Source organism: Etheostoma cragini, chromosome 11 (assembly GCF_013103735.1).
Source record: "Etheostoma cragini isolate CJK2018 chromosome 11, CSU_Ecrag_1.0, whole genome shotgun sequence".
Classification (NCBI taxonomy): Eukaryota; Metazoa; Chordata; class Actinopteri; order Perciformes; family Percidae; genus Etheostoma; species Etheostoma cragini.
The window spans coordinates 27797096-27820223 of record NC_048417.1 but is presented as its reverse complement, the minus strand read 5'-3'; the positions used below and the strand labels follow the sequence as shown (position 1 = coordinate 27820223).

At 40.6% G+C, this 23128-nt stretch overlaps 1 protein-coding gene and 1 long non-coding RNA gene across 3 annotated transcripts in view; one reads left to right on the top strand and one right to left on the bottom strand.

Moving 5' to 3' along the window:
• Positions 1-17657, top strand: part of il10rb (interleukin 10 receptor, beta) — a 20081-nt gene extending 2424 nt beyond the window's left edge. Inside the window, exons 2-9 of one of the 2 annotated variants that reach the window (XM_034885341.1) lie at positions 6936-7065; positions 9635-9825; positions 11489-11649; positions 14558-14711; positions 15325-15479; positions 15976-16136; positions 17289-17354; positions 17391-17657. In XM_034885341.1, coding sequence (XP_034741232.1) covers positions 6936-7065; positions 9635-9825; positions 11489-11649; positions 14558-14711; positions 15325-15479; positions 15976-16136; positions 17289-17354; positions 17391-17517 — 1145 coding nt within the window. In that variant the 3' untranslated portion in view covers positions 17518-17657. Of the gene's footprint in view, positions 1-6935; positions 7066-9634; positions 9826-11488; positions 11650-14557; positions 14712-15324; positions 15480-15975; positions 16137-17288 lie in introns of both variants that reach the window. The other variant, XM_034885340.1, reaches the window with a different exon arrangement.
• LOC117952797 lies at positions 1033-21277 on the bottom strand. Its single transcript, XR_004658508.1, has 4 exons — positions 21178-21277; positions 13868-13874; positions 10336-10340; positions 1033-1042 (listed from the first exon to the last, which is right to left on the bottom strand). It is a non-coding gene; the product is annotated as an uncharacterized LOC117952797 (long non-coding RNA).
• Between the last annotated feature and the right edge of the window lie 1851 nt (positions 21278-23128).

Genomic DNA, 23128 nt, shown 5'->3' with positions numbered 1-23128 from the left:
TGGGGGATCCCGAGGCGTTCCAAGGCCAGGTTGGAGATATAATCTCTCCACCTAGTCCTGGGTCTTCCCCGAGACCTCCTCCCGGCTGGCTGTTAATAGGGGACTATATTGTGTTATATTCTGAGTTATAGGGAGAATTAGTGTCCATGTTAATTAAGGCTGGGGGAAAACATTAATACAGCATAGTTAGATATGTTCCGATACCAATTCCGATACTTGTGCTGTGGGTATCGGCCGATACCGAGTACCAATACCAGTGTGTTTAAAAAATATATATATATATATCATACTGCACATGCATGACTGTGATATTATAATCATTGTGTTAATGCCTTGCTCAGGGTTAACACTTTGTAAAACACGAATTTATACAGCAAATGGAAGCCATTTATTTTTAAATAGGAGAGTATAAAACAATAGTGCAACAACAACTATAAGAACAGATATTTTTTATTGTAAAATAAAGGTATTTCAATTTTTACATAGAACAGTATAAAACTTACTAGCAACAGTAACTTTATAATGATTCCTTAAAAAGAAGAAAACTTGAAGTGCAGCCATTATGTACTAAAATAAAGACATTTAAATCTTCAAATAGTGCAGTATTTAACAATAGTGCAACACACACCTATAAAGTAAATATAAAAAATGCAACTCAAAAGAGCAACAGCTACACAGTAAATGAATACTTTAAACAAGTAGGCTACACATTGCAGTAGATTTTAGCAATTTAGTATTACTCATACTTTCAAGAACAAAGGCAGATTCTTCTTCAAGAAGATGAGCCTTTCTGCCCTCTCTCCTCCTAGTCTGTTCCTTCTTGCATCAACCATGTTGGACGCTGTACTGAACAGTCTCTCACTGTCAAGAGAACCTTTGCAGCAGTGACAGCGAGGGTGGGAAACCGAATTTGGTGGACTCCCAAATACTGGAATGGGCTGTCGGAGCGTGGGACCGTTGGCTCGGTCAAATATGTCTGTATTTGAACTTGTGTGCTTGTGCTACTTGCCCCACGTTCCTCATCATGCTCCTGCAGGATTTCCTCAAACAGGACTTTCAAGCTGCTCTTTCTGCTGCTGTCTGGCTGTGCATCCATACGTGGGGCTTTATGGGGGTTTTCTGGAATTGTCTCTTCTCCCTCACGTGTGGTCCTGCTCAGTAACGCATCCATCTTCTCCACCTCTTGGGTCAGAGCATCCTTGGCATGCTTGATGCTGTCTGCTCCTGTGAAATATCTAAAAACAATGAAAAATAATAAATGTCTTAATATGTAAAATACAGAAACAACCTCCTCCATAGTAGCTTTTAGTGGTACCACATTAATGCAATAGTAATCAATAATAATGCAATATCTAGTTATTCAAAATACCATTTCAAAATTTTTATAATATAGACATTTAATACAAATATTAGACATACCTGTCTTTGAATCGTGGGTCTAAAAGAGTGGCAACTGCATACAAGGGCTCATTCTCAATGGTCTTGAATCTTTTCTGGACAGCCTCAAGAAGGGTTGTTTTCATGGTTTTTATACCAGTGTCCCCGTCGTTCGCCCGAGCAAGAAGGCGTTTCACCACTGGGACTGGTGGTATGACTTCAGCTGCAGAAGAGGTGGAGGAGCTAATCTACTGGTGGGAACGTCCACTGTAAACTACTGCCAAACTGCCGACATGATGCGCTAATGTTAGCTTGTTTTAAGGAGGCGTTAGGTGATCAATTCTTCTTCGCCCCTCTAAAACAGCGGCGCAACTATTTTAAGAGAGGCAAAGAAGAACTGTGTCCGAGTTAACGGACCAGTAAATAGATTCCTATTTCTAATAATTTACGTGGTATCGGATCGGTGGCTGGACTTCAGTACTCGCCGATACCGATGCCAGCATTTTTGGCAGTATCGGAGGCATTTCCGATACTGGTATCGGAATCGGAACATCTCTAAGCATAGTATCATAGTATATATGTGTTGGTCAGTTTGTTCGATTTTGCAGCAATAACGGAGAAATGTTTCTTTTTAGATGAAACATGTTGACAAAGTTTCCTTTTAGGGACATCATTTGAAATTGGGAAAAAATTAGAAGTTATAAATTGCAATATATCGCAGAATATTGCAATATGTTTAAAATCGCAATTATATCGTATCATGGCATAAGTATCGTGATGATATCGTACCCCCACCCCGCCCAATGTTAATGTAGTGAGTGTTTATGTTTCAGTGTGACTCAGTAATGCAGCCAGACCTGAATAACCACAGGTCCAGGACAGTCGGTGGAATGCTGCTATGGAATCTCTTTCTGAGGGGGCGAGGCAGAATTTATCTAGACCGAGGACTGTAAGGGTTTAGTAACCTTTCGTCTTCATTACTAACCAGAAAAACACTGTTCCATGCTCTCTGTATCCCAGTGTGTGAACTTCTTACACACAATCTGAGAGAAGACACACTACTCTGTAGTTGTTAAGCTGGCTGTGTCTTTTTGTAGTTCTAGAACACCAACAGAGTGATGGGCCCTGGTCTCGATAAATGATCTAGATCACTGCCTCCCGTCAGTTTCAGGTAGCTAGCTAGCTGGTAGCTCGGTGTTTGTCGTGGGGAGCTGGTGTCAGCTCGTGGACGTTGTTGGCACCGGACCTGTCCTCACCCATTCTGTTTACCATGTCCTTACCAGTCATATCTATCCCTGCTAGAATATAATTAGATAATGTAATTCACACTGAGTGAAAACAACAGCTTGAAGTATTTGACTTTGGCTGCTGAGTCACCGATGGATGATTTGACTCTAGTGTTTACTCCTTTATATGTTTGAGTTCTTGTGGAGCAGGGTCTGAGTCATGTCTGCGGACAAAACCATTTGGGTTTAACTTAGCATGGACTGAAATATGATGTAACGGTTTAAATTGCAATGTGGCTGAGAAATTGGTATCAGATGGACAGAAATTTTGCGAAAGAATGAGGAACTGAGTGAGGAGCTAAGCTTCCATCCACTTGTCAACAGAATTATTCAGTTCACTAAGGTCAGTAAAAAACTCATGTGAATAAATCTGGTGAAAGCGTGTTTCCATCCAACGGCTTTAAAGCCGATAAAAACCTGACGACCTCCCACGCTGTTTTTCTCGTTGTCCGTCCACTTCCATCTGTCTTTGTTGCCCCACCCCTTATGTGTGCAGACAGAGAGGAATATATAGAGGGCGGATATGAACTACAACTTCTTCTTCTTTGTTTTGTGGTGGGTGGCAACCATAAAATGACCTAAAACTTAATCGCAATTCATTATTTACTCAGCAAAAAAGATTCCATCAGCGTTTATAAGCTGAATATCATTAAGTTAAAATCAGATGAGACAGATTATATTTCTTTTGAGTCAATATTCATGAAATTCCATCAAATCTTACTGTTTCCAGAAGGCATTTTTCATTCAGTATCACTTAATTTGGTTAAAAACATGTGGATGGAAACATAGCTAGTGAGGAAAATGTTGTGTTACCTCTTCAGCCAAAATCCACAGGAGACCTACAAGCTGAGACACACACACACACACACACACACACACACAAAAGATCCATTCAGCAATGAACTCCCTTTTCTTCCCTCAGTTAGATCCTGTTTTTCTCATGTCAGGTCACGCTGGCTCAGTCATGTGTGAGGCTGCACCTTTTTATCAATTTCTTTCACAGTCTTTTCCTTTTTTTTGAAGCTACTGAAGATACTTTATTGGCACGTACATGTAGCTGATTCATTCTCTAAATTTAACCCATCCCTCAAGGGAGCAGTGGGTAGCCATATACAGCCCCCCGGGACCAACTCCAGATCTGAGCTAGTGTCTTGGTCATGACACTGACTGGAGGACCTGGTCCATGTTTTTAAGGTTGGGGGTAACCACGCAGACATGGGGAGAACATAGAAACTCCACACAGAAAGGCCCGGAATCACCAGGATTCAAAAGTCACCATTGGGCCGCCATGCTGCTTTTATGATTGACAATATTGTATGAAATGATAATGTTTTTATCATTATTCTTATTTTTTCTTTTAAATAAATTAAATTAAAAAAAAGATAAAAGATTATAGTGTAATTTTGCAAGGATCTGTACTTGGGATGGTGGAAAATTGATTCTTGGATGCATCGTGATTCTCTATAGAACGATTCAATGCTCGATTCTGAATAGTTAATATAATTATAATAATTGTTTTTCAATCAAATTGGCATATCAAATTGATTTTAGACATTTTAAAGTGTTTCCATACATTTTTGCACTAATCGCATTTAAGCAAACTTTTGAGAAAGTAATAATAATAATAATAATAATTATAAATAATTATTAATAGTTTTTTTTTCAAATGTTGATTTGTATTTAAAAGTTTCACAAGCATGGAATGACTACACAATAAAATCCTAAGTAGACAAAACATTAAATCTTGTGTGTGACAAATACTGTATATGTCAACATCTAACAAACTCAGATTTACATGTAAATAACACGTGGAAATGTACATAAAAAACTGTTGCATCGATAATCGGTTTAAAATCGAATCGTTGGCCTCAGAATCGGAATCGAATCGTGATATGCCCAGAGATTCCCACCCCTAAACGGTACAAAACAAATGTGTAGGCCGGGACGTCTTTGCAGCGCCACAATACCTAAAGGAGAATTCAACATGTAGCTCTGTTTAAAAAATAAATGAAATAAATGTAAACCCTAACCCTAAAAACACCCCCCTGCAACTTTCAATATTGCAATAGTCCATATTGCGATTTTGATAAAATTGCAATTTATTGTGCAGCCCTGCTACAGGTGTTAATGGATTTAGTTCATGGTGTTCCTTCTATAAAGACATGAAGATACGAGTCCTACTCTGCACACAGGTGTCTTGAAGAGCCAGATTTATTCACAGTGCTTTTTTGTTTTGGATTAATTCCTCTTTCTTGAGGTCACGGTGTTGTGGTGGGGATTTAACTCGACTTTCCAGTATGGTTATTCTTTGCTCAAGTTTCAGACAGCATTAACACACTTCCTCTCTAGTTTGTTCTCTGTTTGGTTTTCTTATTGACATTATTTATACTTGGTGCTTGTTCATGTAGTTTTTGTGTGTTCAACTGTTTCTTTTGGCATGGAGTGCACTCAGTAGATACTGAGCTTCAAAGGCAAAATGTGTGCCTTTTTTTGCAATATACCGATTTCAGACCAAGTTCAAGTACAATTGGGTACTTGCCAATACTGAGTAGAGCCCGACCAATAAAGGATTTTTAAGGCCGATACCAATACTTGGTTAACAAAAAAATCAGATAAATCTGTCCACAAACAGATTCCCCTAACGTTAGTTATTTGTAGTTATTTATGAATTGTAGAGCGTGATTGTAGAGAGTGATTACGTTCTAACGCACAAAGTACCATCAACCACTCAACAGTCGATTTTTGTGAAGACAGATGCTTGTTTCCTCCTTCTCTGCAAGTTTACTCATTGCAGTAAACAAGGAAGTAGGCTACTCTAGTATTGATTTATCATCGTTCTAAGATGAAGGGAGAACATTTCTCTCTGTTTAATATCATTAAAAGTTAGGAGTTGCTGTCGCTTCCGGACCGCGATATTAATTCCTTTCTTTTACACTTTTTGCTCGCGGAAGTTATGGGAGAACAGATATCGTGTGATATGAACTATAATGAAAGCAATAATCACTGTGTAGTTATCCTCATTGATTGTCTTCTATCCTACATTCAAGAGTTTATGGAGAGAGAAAAAAACTAAGTTGCTCGTGACTGCATGGGACTGCACAGTTTACCATTGCACGTTAGCCTAGCAGCTAGCGGAGTTTCCTTCTGCTTATAGCTTATTCCCGACAAAACCGCATGGTTGAATATCGGCCTGCGTGCATGTTTTGTAGCTAACAGAGCAGCTGTTATATTAGAGAGAGCAACACGTTAGCAGACTGCAGTCGCCCTCTCTGTTCTCTGTCTGCCCAACTGCTACCAACAAGCCCTATACTTTCGGTTCATAGAGCTCCGTTGTTTTCCAAAAACTATAAAAATATAAAACATCCATGAGCCACACTGTTGCACTGGGTGACATGCTCCTTCACTATCATGAACCCACGATACACCGTCCTGCTGCCCCAAATACTTACTGGAGCACCAAACCTGGATTAATCCAACGGCTAATCCCAACTAATGCACAATTTTCCTTCTGTTCAATTAATGATGTGACCAGTGACAGTGACCAGCAGGCACCGGAAGGTGGGGAAGTCAGAAAGTATTGAGATGGGATTACTTGACAACAAGACTAATATCTATTAATGCCTTTATTTTTGAAGCATTCTGCACCAGAACTAGTGTGCACTAACTAATACTGCATTAAACACCACCTGACAACATATTCCGTACTGTTGCTTTCATCCCTGGATGTATGTAATGTTTTCTGGGGTGGGGGTTATGTATTAAGTGTTTATTTCTTACTATGTGTCTTTACTGTTTTGCTGTGATTGTCTGTTGATCTGTCATGAGCACACCGAGGCAAAGTCCTAGCCGCTAAGTTGCATGGCAATTAAGTATTGAATCTTAAAGTATTGAGTATTGAATGTGAGAATGAAATGCTTTTCTTAATCATAAAGGAAAATAAATTGAGTACACTTGGGTAAACTAATAATCAGCAAAGTAATAAATAAGGAAAAGTATTGTTAATCACAGCAGATATTGATGTTATTTATTAAAATATTATTTCTGAATCTGAACATGGCCAAATGGCTGGTGAAAGATTTGACCAGCCACTCAGTAGATTTATAGAATAGATAGTTTTTTGCCTGGTGTGTGAAGCAAATCTATTACTCACTTTGGCATTTGGCCGGTTAATGGTGCTAATTTTAGACCTTGACTCAATCATTCCATATTGTTACAACAACATCTGCATCAGAGGCTGTGTGGTCATGCCGGGTCTCCCCTTGCTTGTTTCAGTCGCAGCAGCGCTGGCCCCACCGGAGAGCCTGACCCTGATCACCTTGAACACCAACTACACCCTAAGCTGGGATTGGGACCCGAGTTTTGCAGAGGGACACGCTGTGGACTTCACCACTCAATACGTGGCGTAAGTCTCACTTTTACAGACACGAGGAACCAGCGACACTGAGGCAGGGCACCAAGTTTGTTGTGACGAGCTCTAGTTTGAATCCTCGGGTGTAGTGACTTTCCTGTAAAGCTCTAGTTCAACGTATCGTGTTCCGTAACACAACTATTCATGGGTTAAGCAAATATTTTTATTTTCTCCTGCTTGCTTATTGTTCATTTTACTTCTTTATTTTTATAGCCTTAGTTACTTTGCATATTCATATTCATTTTACAAAATATTATGAATAAGCTACGAAGTATTAAAGTGGATAAAGAGGAGACTTTATTGATCTGGTGCTCAAAAATGAAAAAACTACCGGCCAAGTCAAACTTCTGCTGTTATTTTGGTGAACGTGACTCAAAACTAATGCAAAAGTAGTTTAAAGCATTCCACTTCAGAGACAGTAATATAGAAATAGAACTTGTTACTCTCAAATGACAGTAACGAGTTATCTATGATGTATTACATTTTGGAAGTAACTTGCCCTGATAACTAGGGCTCAACGATTTAGGGAAACATCTAATTGTGATTTTTTTCTGCCAGATAAGCCAGTTTAGCAAATGTTCACTTTTCATTGTGTAAGAGATAAAAAATCAATATCATAAAGGATTACAGCATGGGACACCATCAAAACTGCTTTATATTCTTATGGAAGGATGGATGAATTGCCAGCAATAGGTGTTTTTCTTTTAATAAGTATGGAACATTGAACAGCCGAACACAGAACATTTATCACAAAAGCAAAAATAAGTATAATAATGAAAACAATTCGAATATAGTAATATGAATACTTTTTGTTAACAATCATTTAAATGGCACATGATACCAGGATTTATTCTTCTAAAAAACAGTAAATATACTAATAAAAAAGGACTAAAACATAACCAAACGTTACACCAAACACTTACCTAGATAATGCCTATTCTATTAATCTTCTCGATTAATGCTTCTTTTCAAATCCATTTGAAAACTATTAACCTATAAGCCCTAATTATAACCAAAGCAGACAGGAGCTTTTGAAGGGGTTAATTCATTGTTTACTAGTGCTGTGGCTCAAGGACGGGAAGTACCAGCCGCTCCACAACGTTCGTCCAGAGGGAAATGTTCCAACAACTGGTGGATAGAATGCTATGAAATGCCTCCCAGACATTTATGTTCCCCACAGTAGGAAATGTAATTACTTTGGATCGATGATGTATGATTGAGAACGTATTACTAAACTGCTGCTGTAAAACCGCCATCCACATCTCTGAACACTGAACTACTCCAAACACAGAAAACCCACACAAGTCCGACATGAATCCGTCTTAAGGTTTTGATTTTCTTTACAGCGAGCACCACAGAGACGGTAGTGTAGCTGTAAACTCCATCTTCATTTTCTTTTGGTTGTTTGTTCCATTCCGTCCAGCCTCTGTTGTGTAAGTTAATGCATTATTGTAAGAGTCTCAGCACTCAACCACAGGAAGTGATGGGGTGTGTAAGGAGTCAAAATGTGATCCAAACCAACTACAGGAAGCAACTGAAAGTCTTTAATGGCACAAGGAGATGAAAGTTGTGTAATAGCCAGCAGTTTCGGGCCTTGGGAGTTGAGCATACCAAAATGAAGGTGCAACTGTGGTGTAGGGGATGGGTCATATTTTATTTTCATTGGCTTGTAAAATTACAACATTTGTTCAGATGTTAATAACCAATGAGATATCTTTCTCTTGTGCCATGTTTCAGACATAAATACAGATTGTTAGATTTTTGGGGGATTTATTTGTACCAAGATAGGAGTTAGCATTTCAATCAGGAGAGACATGTTTGCAGTATGCAAATAAGATTTATTGTACAGCACAAATAAAAGGTACAAAGTCTTTGGCGATTAGACTCCATCGCTAAATGAATATTTTGTATATACACAAAAGGGGTAGAGAACCATCACCCCCCCCCCGATAGAATCTAGACACCTGTAGTGAGGACTAAGGAGCCTTAAGACCAGACAGAAGGAGGCGTCGGACAAATCAGCTGAAGTAGATGACTAGAAGTGGGGGGGGGGGGGGGGGGGGGGTGGAGGGTTGGAATCTTTTCCTGCAACAACAGCTGAATAGCAAAGGGAGATACAATAATTTAAACCAGGGTTGTGACTCTGTGATTGGCCCTTGCCATCTGTGAGCGATTCTGATTGATTTAGCAGGAAGGTGAACGCCTCCAACAGCTGATTGGAGTTAGATGGAGCGTTGATTAAGAGCGAGGTCTTCCTAAAAGGATTTACACTGAGATACGTTTCAATCAGGAGAGACTAGTTGCAGATATGTGACAGTTAAACACGCATGATAAAATATACATTTATTTACATAACAGCTGATTTGATTTAGGAGTGCATCAATTAAAAGTTAGGTCTTCCTGAAAGAATTTAGGCTGACCTACATTACAGGCTAACAGTTCCATATTTCTTATACCTTTTTTCTTATATATATTTCTTAAAATAAAGGATGTCTATTTCAAGATTGATTTTCTATTACGCCGATTAATGCCCTACATTTTGTTTTTTTTCTCGTCTTCTCAGGAAGTTCAAGCTAAGGTCTAAGAAAAAGAATCCAGTGTGGGAAACGGCATGTGAGAAGACGTCACACAGGTCATGTGACCTTACAAAGTTGAACCTGTTCTACCTGGGCATCTACGTGCTTCGTGTACAAGCCAGTGTGAACGGGAGTGTCTCCGACTGGACAATGAAAGAATTCTGCCCTGACAAAGATGGTAAGAGAGAGGGATGAGATGAAGACGAGTGGAGGGAGCGCAGGAGAGTGCGATGAGGAAGAGAATCAGTCCCTCTAAATGTTGTCGGGCAGGTACTTAAGCTTCCAGGAAAGATATTTCATACACAATCATGTGGCAGCATGTCATCTTAGGTGACACAAACCACAAACCCTCCAAAACAAGGGCAACCCCCCCTGAACAAAACGGCAACTGAGCAAAAAAAAGAGTTCAACCACAAGGTAGCTGTGAGCTACACTGTTTGAAAAAGTAACCTTTGCATGTGTTTTGCAGCTCTGAACTATGGAAACCACAGCGTTGATTTGAGTCTAGATCCCGTGAGATTAACAACAGGGTTACTGTAAACACAGCCTCACTAAGCTTAGAATTCCTCACACAGGCAGCAGAGCTGGAACAACAGGTCCATCTCTGATGGATTTCTTAATGCTTCTTAAAATATTTTTTTTATTTTATATTATTACTTCTCAATGGGTGCTATGCAGCAACCCAAACAATGACTAGGTGAGCTTAGATGGGGAGGGCATTTAAAGATTTCAATCTTGGGTGAATGGAATGTGTGGGTGTCTCCAAACTCACCTGCTATTTTGGTTCAGCAGGCTACATGCAAAAGGGATGGCTGAGGTGGAATATAGGTCACGGAGTGTGAGGATTCATGTAATCTCTTGTTGGTAACATCACTGGTCACATAGCTGTAACACAACCAAAGTGACTCTTAACGGTGAAGCGCCTCACCGGAATCCTACGTTCTTGTCTAGGTGTCGCAGAGCGATGAAACACCTTTACCAGAAACGTTTGAAAGGATGCCAACAGAAACGGGCAACAATCAGCCATTCTGATGTGTGTTGAGGCGTGTGTGGTTATTCTGTAGCAGCCTGGCTTCCATGGTTTTACCCAGATAACGACAGTAGACTGCTGTGTGTAATGGCTCTGAAGCAGCACTTCTCCAATCAGAGCCTGCATTACCAATAACACATACTGGAAGAACCACACAATAATTTATAGATCAATGCAAACTGCTTTACTGATGTTCCTGCTGTAATCACATTACATGTTTTAAGCATCATCCCGTTATTAGTATTTAGTCTTGTCTTGTGGTAGGGTAGGGCAATTTGGACCAAAAATGATATCTGCTGTATGGCAATACACAATATATAACTTGGTACTTTCTAAAAAGTTGGCTAAATGTGCAGTTCACAAGCACTTACTTTAAACAGATTGTGATTAAAAACAATGCACAGACAGGATTTCCTTTCTCGTTTGAAAATGTTTTGGTTGCAACACATGTAAATGAAGATTTATATTAAATTAATAGCCTACAATAAATAGATTAAATAGAAAAAGGCCTATCTCTAAAATGCTCATTCAGCTGTTTAAACAACAAAGATAATAGAAAGTTCTTCATTTTTGCTTGTAGAAGACTTGATTATCAACACATGTAGTATCAACGAATTTTGTGAATAGAAATAAATGAAATATCCGTGTCGTTTCTATGCTTGAGTACGTGATGATATTGTGAAACAAGTTTTCTGTATTTAAATTTACTAAATCATATTTTTATATGATTAAATATGAAGTGTGTGCTATTGAAACTTTCAAAAATAACGCCCAAACAACCTCTCATCTGTCCATTCCTCTCTCCTGCCAGCTGCTGTGGGTCCTCCATCCAGAGTGGAGCTTTCTCCTGCTGGAAGTGGCCTGGACGTTATCATATCTGACCCTCTGACCAGCACCAACAGCTCCATGAAGGACAATATCCAAGAACTGTACTACCGGATCCTCTACTGGGAACGCTCTGGAGACATTCAGGTAGGAAACCCAACTCTTATCCCTCTGACAAACACTAGGCCCATGCGTGCTATATTCCTTAGAACTAACTTTGAATGTGTTTTGAATTTGGATTATTTGGAACCCATATGCACTTACAGTTGGACAGACGCAGAGGTTTAGCCGAGCCAAAGCAGTGCACTTTAAAATTCATCAACTTTTTCGGGTCATCAGGCAAATAAAACGCCAGACATGTTACAACAGGAATATACATAACAGTTTCCCCTATTCACACTTCCTATTTTCTCTTCAGTCCCTAAAGACACCTGCTGAAACCCGTGAGACTGCAGCAGCCACATAATCATGTCATGCACTCACAGTCGGCCCTGTTAACAGAGCACCTGCTCTCTGCGGCATGATGCTTTATTGGTTTTTACTGAAGTGATTCCGGTCTGTGCTACAAGGCGGGTGAATCTCACATGAGAGAGTGAGTGAGTTTGTTTCTGGTTCCAGGATTTCCGCCAAGCTGTTTGTAAAAAGAACAGCCTGCAGGTCTTCGAACTGGTTTGACGCAGAATACGTAGGTCACTACAGTGTGTTCTAAAATAATCCAGAGCTAAGGAGTATGTCGCGTCATTTGGTTAAAAAAGGCCAAGCATACACAAAAGAGAAAAGTTTTTTAAAAAAGTAATTAGAAACAACCTAGAAAATAAATACCATTACATGCACATGTGCTTTAATATTGCATTTGCTGCACAGAGATTAATACATAGTATATTATATTATTATATAGTATTATATATATATAGTATATTATTTAAAAAACAAACCAGTTTCTCAGTTGAAAACTTCTCTTTTCCCATTCTAGTTCTTGCATGGGGTTAACACAGTATACCCTCATGTCATGTAGCTTTAGTGTTATTTTTTAATGTTATAGTCATGTGAACAAGATTTTACTGGGCATTTAGAAATAATGTATGTTTTAACTGACAACTGTAAATTCTATCTAGTTCTGCATTAGGTAACATCGTACGATTTGCAGGATCAGCACTAAAATCCTTAATATTAAAGTTCAGATTGTTTTTAAAGAGTCTTCTGTAATGCGGCGTCTTTCTGAGTGGAACGCGGAGCAGTGGTACTCAGAGTGTCAGGGGTCTGGGGGGACGTCCGCCACCCACCAGACTCGGTTCCCGTGCTTTGTCGGTGTGTTTGAGTGATATATTTAAATAATAAGATAAAATAATATAATATAACATAATAATATAAAAGATAAGAACAATACTCAGACCTCCGCAAGGCACGCCCTATCTCAGTGCAGTGTGCATTTTCCCAGTTGGTAACAGATTTTTCTGATTTTTCCAACACCATGTGAATGCAGCAGGAAAGCCCTATCTTAACGGAAGTGAAAATAATTCCTGAATCCGCCCAGGAAATCAGTCGGCTCCTGAATGTAATGGGTTCGTTCTTGGCATTAACCAATGCTATTAGTTACCAAAAGAAAAAATGGCAATGTTTTCTTTTAATATTGTGCGGCCCTTATATAAAACTCCAATTTTCCACCAGCTCAGATTCTCAGTTCCTCTGGCCTGGCTTGCGCATCCCCTGTGAGAGTTAAATGGTATTTTGAGGAACCAGCCATGAAGCTGTTTGTTTGTTTCCGTTGCAGCTTATTGTTGCTAGTGTTAATGTTGTAATACTGCGCAGGCCTTTGAGCCATCGCTGTTTATTGTATTTACTCTCACGCTTTCTGGCTGTCATTTGCTTAACAGACTCATATTTGAATGAGGATCAAGGAGAAAATTCCTGTTTACATATGGAGCATTAATATCAGTAAACTACCATCAATGTCAAAAGATCTGTCCGCCCAGACATTTGTGGTCACACTAATGCACGACAGCTGCGAAGAGACTCTGATCTGATCTGACTGTTATTATAGCCTTTTCAATATAGTGTTCAGGGGTAAACAGACATGCTTAGAAGTGGGCGATTTACTACAATAAACTAGTGCCGTCAAACGATTAAATTATTTAATCGCGTTAAGGTCATAGTTAACTCGCAATTAATTGCACATTTTTATCTGTTCTAAATGTCCCTTAATTTCTTTTTGTCCCATTATATCTTTTCTAATTTTAATGCTCTTATCAGGATGAAAAAGTGGATCGGCTTGCTTTGTGCACATGTTTTTTCATTCAGCATATAGCTTACTGTAGTGTTTTATTTCACACTAACATTCTCACTTGGAGCAAATAATCTCTCACACAGTAACACTGTCCATCAATACAAGTGTGAAAAAATACTTTGACGGGGGGGGGGTTGGCTTCAGCTGTGTGCTTGGCCATCAATTGGGATTTCCGATGATAGCTCAGTTCACAACGACCGTACACATAGATCACTTTGGTCTTGTCAATTGAACATTTGGCAACTTTTAAACTTTCCATCTAGAATCTTATTGACGTCTATTTTAACATTTTGCACTCGCCATCCACTCAAAACGTAACGTTACTACTCTTTGGCCGGCTCGCCCAAACGGTGTGTGTGCGCGGCGTTCCTGTTGCTTTGTTTCCGGTCTAGCTAGATTCAATGGGTGTTGTCGTTTCTCTAGCGTTACTAGTTGTTGCAACAGAACGTGGCAAAACTAGTTTGCCGGGCCAAAAAGAACGTTAATCCTGCGTTAACAAAAATAAATGCTGTTAATAACACGTTTAACTGACAGCACTACAACAAACATTGAAAACATGTTTTTAATAGGGGGGTAGAATCTGCATTATCGTCTGCAGAATCATTCATCAGTTAGTTAATCCTAAAGAAATATAAATGAAAAATATATAATAACGATGTGGCTGAATGACATCTGTGCTGAAAGATTTTTTTTCAAACTTTGACTGTGGGATGGTGGCTCCCGAATACATTTCATGAAGTAGCCTTCCTAAAGGTCTTACCTCTTCTTCAGGCCTTAGAAACCCAGACGTTGGATAGCAAGGCCACCATAGTGACTCTGTCGGACCTGAAGGCCTGGACCTGGTACTGCGTGAGCATCCAGTCACGCTACGACTTCTTCAACAAGAGTAGCAGCTTCACCTTGCCCCGCTGCATGCAGACCGAAGGTAACCCTTTTTTAATCACAAACAATAATGCCTAAAAGAATGTGCCTGTTGCTGCCCCCTGGGGATATATTATGAAGGCAAGGCAAGCCAGCTTTAATTCTATGGCATTTCAGCAGGAAGGCAAGACAAAGTGATTTATAAAAAACAAAAACAGCAGTTAAACACAATTAAAAACATTTGTTCATTCATAAAATAAGACACACATGAAATACAAGAATACAAGTTACAGTGTAAGAAATGAACAATAACTTTAGTAAAGGCCGCATAAAGACACCTGGGTAGCTCTCTTGGCAAAGCGCGTGCCCACATAGAGGTTTACTCCTCAACACAGCAGCCGTGGGTTCCACCTCTGCGGCCATTTGCTGCATGTCATTCCCCCTCTCTCGACCCTTTAATGTCTTCAGCTGTCATATAATATTCAAAAACAAAGGCAGCATCAAAAAGAAAATTTGTCAGGGATTTAAAAGAAGTGAGAGTTGGGAAAGGATTAAAACTGAAGCTACACATTCCCGTTTACATGTACCCGTGTGAGTGTATGTACGTGATAACAGAAGCAACATGCAACTAGAGTCAAATCTGACATGTGATCTATGCACGTGTCACACTTTAACAGGTCCAATTTCGTGGTGGCAGATCGTTGGCTACTTCCTGCTCTCTCTGGTGATCTGCTTCTTGTTCGTGGCAGTCGTACTCTGCAGCTCCATTTGGTTCTTCAAGACTGTTAAGGCGACATTTTACCCCTCCAACCAGCTGCCTACACACTTCCAGGTATGAAGCCACAGCTTTGGCTCTGTGTCAGTCACATCTAGTGTGTTAACATTTCTGATATGTAAAGTCATACATTTGTTGTTTTGAGAGCATGGGTTTTACTGTCGTATATTTGAATTACATGGTAACTACTGTTTTTTCTACTTATTTACTACTACTTATTTACTACTTTCCTATCTATTTACTACTTTCCTAGAATGGTTCATTTTGCTGCTGACAAGCCCAGAATATTATTCTAAGCGTATGATAACATTATGGAAAGGATCCCTACAGAGAGATACCTTTTTAAAACCTCTTTAAGACCTTTCGGTTGATCGATATAGCATCTGAGTAACCACCACGTTGATATGACCGTCAGAAAACATAGAATTTGCATGTCAGCGTTAGGATTTAATCTCACTGAAGTGCATATATTCAGTTTAAGCAGTCTGTCTGGAAGTCTCATTTCAATCTCTGTTCTCCCCTCCTCCTCACCCCTGGTCTCCCCCCCCCCCAGTATCTTTGTGACTCATTTGGATCTGACATTCCTCGCCTCCTCACCCCGGATTCTGACTCAGAGCTGTTGTGTGATAAAGTGACCGTCTGTCAAGAGCCACCGGTCCTGGAAATCCACATCCCTCCCCCTGAGGCCCTGCCGGTGCCCCCGTCAGACAGCAGGTGGGTTGATCTTTGATGCTACACCAGCTCACGTGTCACATGTTTGCCAGTTTCATAGTGAAAATGTTCAAGGTAAACCGTTACGCTGGGGCCAAATACAAGCTGGGGAAATACAAGCAGCCAGTGATTCTCTCAAAGAAGAGAAATGTAATTAAGTTTACAAGTATTGCTCCGCGAGACTACTGAGACTTTGCTCCGCACCGCTTGTGTCTGTCTCTGGCGATGACTGGTTTGACAGAGATACAAGAGACGGCGATCAGCCACCCTAGGTCTTATCCTGTCCTCTGAGCTTTCCAGGTGGTCCAGAGGCAGCGTGTGAGGTTTCTACATCAAGTTAGCCATCACTCTCATGTTCGTGGTCACACTAGCGCTAGTGATGGTCAAGTGAAGCTTTCTGTTCAACAAAGGGTTAAAAACACACGGAATTGCCACTCATTTAACCTTTTTCTTGGAAAAGAGAGCGCCGTCTAGTGAGCTCACAAAGGACCACAATTGTACTTTGGAATAGCTACATTTAAGGCAGATACCGACACAAATGTGTATCAGTATTGCCAACAGGAACGTTGTAGAGCGTCCTCTGGTGGACAGATTATGCAACACCACCACTCATAACATGTTTGTTCATTCGTTTTTATTTTATTTTTTAAATATTCCTTCATCATAATTATTTCTTTTTCTTTTTCTTCTTTTTTTGGCCTTTATAAATGCCCGATATTGGCCGATAGCGGGGATGTAAGCCTTGGTTTGTTTCCAGATTACACCGGCAAACTTTAGACAACGGACTAACGAGACTTCTGATCTGCTCTGAACTCCGTCTCGGTGGCCTTGCTTTGTGGGTGTGACTTTTTGCCGTGTCATCACCATTCCTATCTATATAAGCAATGTGTTTAAAATTCAATAGTTTACGAGAGAACACAAAGTTTTTGATGATACATTCAACTTTGAAATAAACACTTTTTTCTTCTAGGGGAGCAAGCCCCCAAGTCCCCTAGAGGCTCCGAGGTCCACCCAACACAGTCTCACTGTGTTTTTATATTTATATGGCTTTCAATGACTCAGCCGGTCTTTCACCTTAGTGTTCACGTAAAGTGAAGTGTGTTGCATTGTGTAGTAAGTGATAGAATGACTGTACCTTCCCCTTTATGTCTCCAGTGGCAGACACAGTCGCCAGGGCAGCGGCGGCAGCGGGGACTCAGGAGTGTACTCCACAGGCTGCAGCTCTGGCCTGCGGCAGCCCGACAGCATTCAGTTGTCCTCGGGGGACGAAGACTCTGGGCAGGGGTTCCTTGACTTGGAGCAGGTGAAGATGAAGGACATGGCTCCAGAGCTCAAGACTCGACTTCTGATCGCCGACGAGGGCGCTGTTGACGTGTGTGTATGAAGGCAAGGCATGCCCCCGAAAAATACATTTTTTGAGCATGAAGCGAGGATGACCATGTTAAGGAAGATAGAGGTTTGTGGGAAATGTGCAGCGTGCCTTTTCTCCAGCTGTCACTTTGAAAGGAGAGGAAACCGCTATTTTAAAAAAAGAAGAAAAGAGCGGAAAAAACAAGATGAGTAACCAACTCGCACGGGAACAAAACAATGTGCTGTGATGTCACTCCGTGTTTCCATGAGGAGGCCAAGGAGGACACGTGGTCTTCACTGTTTATATCTTTCTTTCCTCATGTCGCCTACTGTTCTTTCCTGATTTTAATGTTGTACATTTCCTTTCCCTGATCTGCAACAGCCACAGTCTTAGCCTTCATGCTGTGAAAGACTATCCTGGACCAGCTGAATTTATACTTCTGCTGCTGTGTTCCTATGTGAGCTGTGCACGTTGGGTCCACAACTGTCCTAAAGTCCCACCTTCCGGCTCTGATGTCCAATCAAACTTCTGCGGTGTCTTTGGAGTCCCAGCCTCTCTGGGGAAGCTGTGGGGCCAACCGTCTGTGCAGCTCTGCACAAAAGCTTGCGCAGAGATGGTTTGCATTGTATAAATTAGGCATTGCGTATCTATGAGTGTATATATGAAGCCTAGTCTGCATTAATAAGGATTTTAAGAGTCACATCATGGTTTTACTGTCATTGAGCTTTAATGAGTTCACAAAACGTGCCTAAAGTTGCTAATTAGGCAGCATTAAGTATAGAGCTGGATAATTGATCAAAAATGTATGGACATCGAAATTCAGATGCTGTCATTGTCATATTTTACCATGACGATCATTTTGAAAGAATTTTTTCCTGTTGATAGGCCTACTTTGTCCTTAAAACCATCATACCGCATGTGTAGTCACGTGACCAGTCAGCTCAACGGAGGATAGCCCGAACACAGAGTCTGAGTCAACTGAGCATCTCATGCCCAAAAAAGCCCCAGTTTCCCTCGTCTGGCTACATGTTGGCTTCAGAGAGAGATGATTTAGAACAATGTCATTCATTATCAATCATTTATCGTTATCGAGTGCAATTAAATGGGATTTTGATTTTAGGTCATATCGTGCCGTCCTATTTAAATAAACAGTAGCTGAAGAAGTCAGAGTGGACGTGGATGCAGGTGCCGTTGCCTTCGAATGGAGTCGGCCCCGACCTACAGAAGAGTTTAGTGAGTTCTTACTAAACATAATGGACATCACTAGTAAACAGAAGCACGTACACGCAGCTGCTGTCAGCAGTAGATCCTCCTTAATGAAGGTTGGAAAGTTCCGTTTTTGTACACTGTATTGTCTTCCTGCATCTAAATTAACTCTCATGTCAAGCATTAAAGGTGGGATGGTACTCACTCAGACTTTCCTTTTGCTTATCTGCTGAAAACACTTTGATAAAACACATCAGGTGAGATAATGTTACATGTGTTGTGGAACGGAGCTATGCGAGCAAGCTAGCGAGCAAGTTGAGCATCAAACTAGGTGACGTAAATTGTGTGAGACGAGTGATGTAGTTCACTGAGAGATGTAGTAGTTCACTGAGTCACTAGACTAGACTTTCTTTGGTCCAAAAATGCTCTTTTAAATTGACGAACATCATATTTGTAATCTATGGCTTAAATCGAACGGGATCAAAACATGATTGGCCTCTCCCCGCTTACTACTGTTCATATTTTTTCAGAATTAAGGTCCCATGAAGTCCACCGGAAGGGGCGGGACTTTCTCTCTATTCTCATTGATATAAATGGGATGGGCAAAATAATAGAAACACCTGTAGGATAATACAGCACCACTGGCAGTGCTGGTTGTTGCCAGTTAAGGGCAAGACCTGGCTCGTGGATCTGATTCTGCCAGCTCGTGTTCCCCCCCCCCCTGCAGACGAGCGTCCCGTTGGTAGTAACCGAACAGAGTTACTGAACGTAACTGGTGAACTGCGCCAGGCTTGTGAAACTCAGATTCAAACTGTCAGATTGTATGTGAATCAAGACTCTGTTAAGGACCACATTTTGTGTACTGATTAGCTTAATTTATGAAAGTTTTAGATCTGGGCCGTCGTTTTCCACCACCTCAAATTACATGTGTCGCTCAGCGCTACGTCGTTTTCGTCGCTGTGATTGGTTGTAGTAGGTTGACTCTTCCAGCTGTTAGTCTGGCTTGGATTGTTATCATTGTTCTGCTGTTTTTACATTTTGCTTAAATGTATGTGCTGATTAGAAGAACTCGAGAAATCTGCTTTATTTTTATTTTACTTTTTTCCATACAGGTAACCTCATTGAGACACACAAAGGGCATTCTCAAAAAAGAAGGAATGGGACACAGTGTCATAAAGTGTCATAAAGTACTCAAAAAAGTAGCCAAGTGGTAGTTTAAGTAATCACCGATTGTTGAATGCGGTATTGGTTGATACCGATCACCAGTCACTGATCACCGTGTCTATTTGAAACCTTCTATATATCATGTCATATATTAATCATATAATAATTTGAATAGCCTTAACAACAACGCATATGTATTCAAATTAAGAAGATAATTTATTGTGAATTGTCAACTGTTCAACATTCTACTTCCTCTGTCAGAAACTCACCTTAAACAGCTTAGAGCTTAACACATAAGCCTTATATCAAATGAAATTCCCAAAAACTGTCATTAATTTCCACAAACTTAAAGTTTACTTAAACTCTCCCGAGTAGAATCAAACTATTCGAAGCCTTTATTGTCCGGTAAGGATCAGTGACCGACCAATCAGAGCACCCTTACTAAACGGCGGTCGCTGTTGATGTCCAACAGTTCACCTATAACAGCTTCTTTTGAAAATTCTTCACATAAAATGAAACATTTTCCAACCCGTTGTACTTACGGAGTTAAGCGTTGTTTTTCTGTGTGTAAAACAAAAAAAATCAAGGAGTGAGGAATTCAATTCTGTCCTTTTGGTTTTTCTATTTCTCATCAGTCAGAATGTCTCTGAGGGAATCTGGGGTTCATTTTAACAAGCATTTTTATTCTGCCATTTATGATTCTTATAGAATATGCGTGCCATTTATAGTTTTTCTTATGACATTTTATTTGTATCAAATATATTTTCCACATATTTGTTATTGGAGGTATATTATTTCCACCTCACTTACACTTTCATGTTTGTTTTTATGTTTTGAGGGGGGGGAATTGGTTGTAACACAACTTCATCTACACACTTTAAATGAATGTCCACAGCTTAGCAGACATATTGTGAATAGATACAGCAGAGCGAGGGGGTGTCTTTGTGATCTGTGTACTTGTACAGTTAAACGACTTCCATCACTTTTCACAAGATTATTTTTTGGGGCATTTTAGGCCTTTAATGACAGAACAGCTGAAAGGGGGGGGGAGGAGACATGCAGCAAAGGGCCGCAGGTCAGAGTCAAACCCGGGCCCGCCACGCAAGGAGTAAACCTCTATATACGGGCCCCGCTCTAACAACTGAGCTATCCTGGCCCCCGACTTAGTTCACTTTTATCTGCTTTACCACACCAAAAGTGCTTTTTCCTGATTCTGCGATGTTGGGATGTATGGGCGACATTTTGAAACAGTAAGTGTTGTAAGGAAAACAAAACAGGAGAAATCAATGTGTAGAATGTGATAGGAAACATGTCAACAAAAACCTTTTGAAATCTTAAAGAGTGCACAACCACTTAAATGCAACAACCTTCCAATTCTTACAGAGCGTGTAGAAAGCTGTCAAGTCAACTTCTGATTTCATTTCCTCAAGCTTGATCCAGGCATCCCATTTTTGCAATTTCCATTATGCGTTTGCCTCATGTCTTGCCTGTTTGTTGTAACTTGAAGTTGTATATAAGCATGTTGTTTCGCTGTGTACTGGTAACTTGAGTGTGGACAAAGCAGTGGCGATGTCAGTGTGTGTACCTGGCCTCGCGTCTACAGCACCCATGTTAATGGACATGACTTAAAGCCAAGGGCCATTACAGTATATCAGAAGTTGAAAGTCCATATTGGCCTAAACAAATTCACTTTACTGCACAGTACTGTCATAAAGCACAGAGGCCATGTGGCCGGGTTGGCTAAGTGGTAGAGCAGGCGCACGTGTACTGAGATGTCTATGCCTTGATGCAGCGGTCCAGGGTTCGAACCCAACCTGTGAGGATTTCCTGCATGGCTTCCCCTTCTCTCAACTGGCTGTCCTGTCTAAAAAGCAATAAATACAAAAGCACAGAGGACGTTTGTTCCATTGGAGCATGACTGCCAGTGTAAACAGTGGATAGAGCTCTCAGGAAGTCCCCGGTAGTGAACCCACGTCGCCCTCTGCTGTCAAACTGAGCTCTACACTTCACTCTTCCTCCCTTTGGCCTCACTTGTTGCATCATGTTTTTTTCTTCTTTTCCTCAGGGGATCAGGTAATTTCCACCGTTCCAAAACAAGATACAAAAGCAACACAATAATAATCCTGGGAACGGCGTGCAAGTTGTTTTCTCTCGTTTGGTGGCTGTGTCTCTTGATCATTGGCTGTGTTCCAGGTGACACCCAATCAGAATCAGTTAAGAAAAACGTCACTTTACTAATTTTTGGAGGCCAATGTGCTCATGATAATGTTACTTTAAACCCAAAGACACAGAACAATTGAGCCAAGAATAATCTCAACTATCAACTAAGTAATAAGACATATGTTTTACTTAACCAAAACTTGCGTATTTGATGCAGTGTGTTGTTCCTAGGCATTACATTGTTTGACTTGACAGTTGACTTGTGTAGTGGTCTAACTGGGCCTTGAATCTTTCCTCAAGACTTACAGCCACAAGCCTCAGGAACTCTGCATTGATCTGAAATGACAGTGATAGTGTAGTGTGACTTTAAGAAAGTGCTGGCCTTGGTCAGTATCCAGTCTCAGTTTTAACAAAGTAGACACTGAAGCATAGCTGTAGAAAATGATCTCAATCGGTTGGAACAGTGCAGACGATCTGTCCCGGAATTCCTTAATCCTTGGTTCTTGGTTTACCACCCCCTGCCGTCTGGCGGCAAAGGTGGGTGCCATTTTCTCTGCAATGACCCTTTCCTGGTCCCTTTTCCCAAACTCTGGCAGAAGTTCTAGCCTCTCTTTCTCAAGCCTTTCAAGATTTTCACCAAGAGGGATGGATGGATAAAAGTTTGCTACAGCTGGTTTTGGCTGTTGTAGCTCCGGATTTCAGGGAATTTACAGACAGTTCTGGACATCCCTGGAATCCCAGTTGGGTCCTACAGTTTCTCATTTTGTACTTCAATCGCTCTTTCCAACCGTAGCAGCCATTGAATGAGCCAGGCTCGTTCAAACATGAGTGTTTCTTGATTAAGGCCTCTGCAACTATGCAGCAATGTGCATCCTCCGGGTAGGCCTTGTACTTGTAAATGTCTTCTGCTATTCAAAATATCCGACTTGATTCGGGAGCTGACTGTCAACATCTTATTCCACTTTTCCAGCAAGAATCCAGGAATGTGAAATTCCTCTGGCCGCTGCTGACTTTGAGAAGACACAGACCCAGATAAGAGATAAGGCGTATTGTGTCATTTGATGCCAATGAAACAAAGTCCTCTGACTCAAATGAAAGTGAATGAGATGATGTT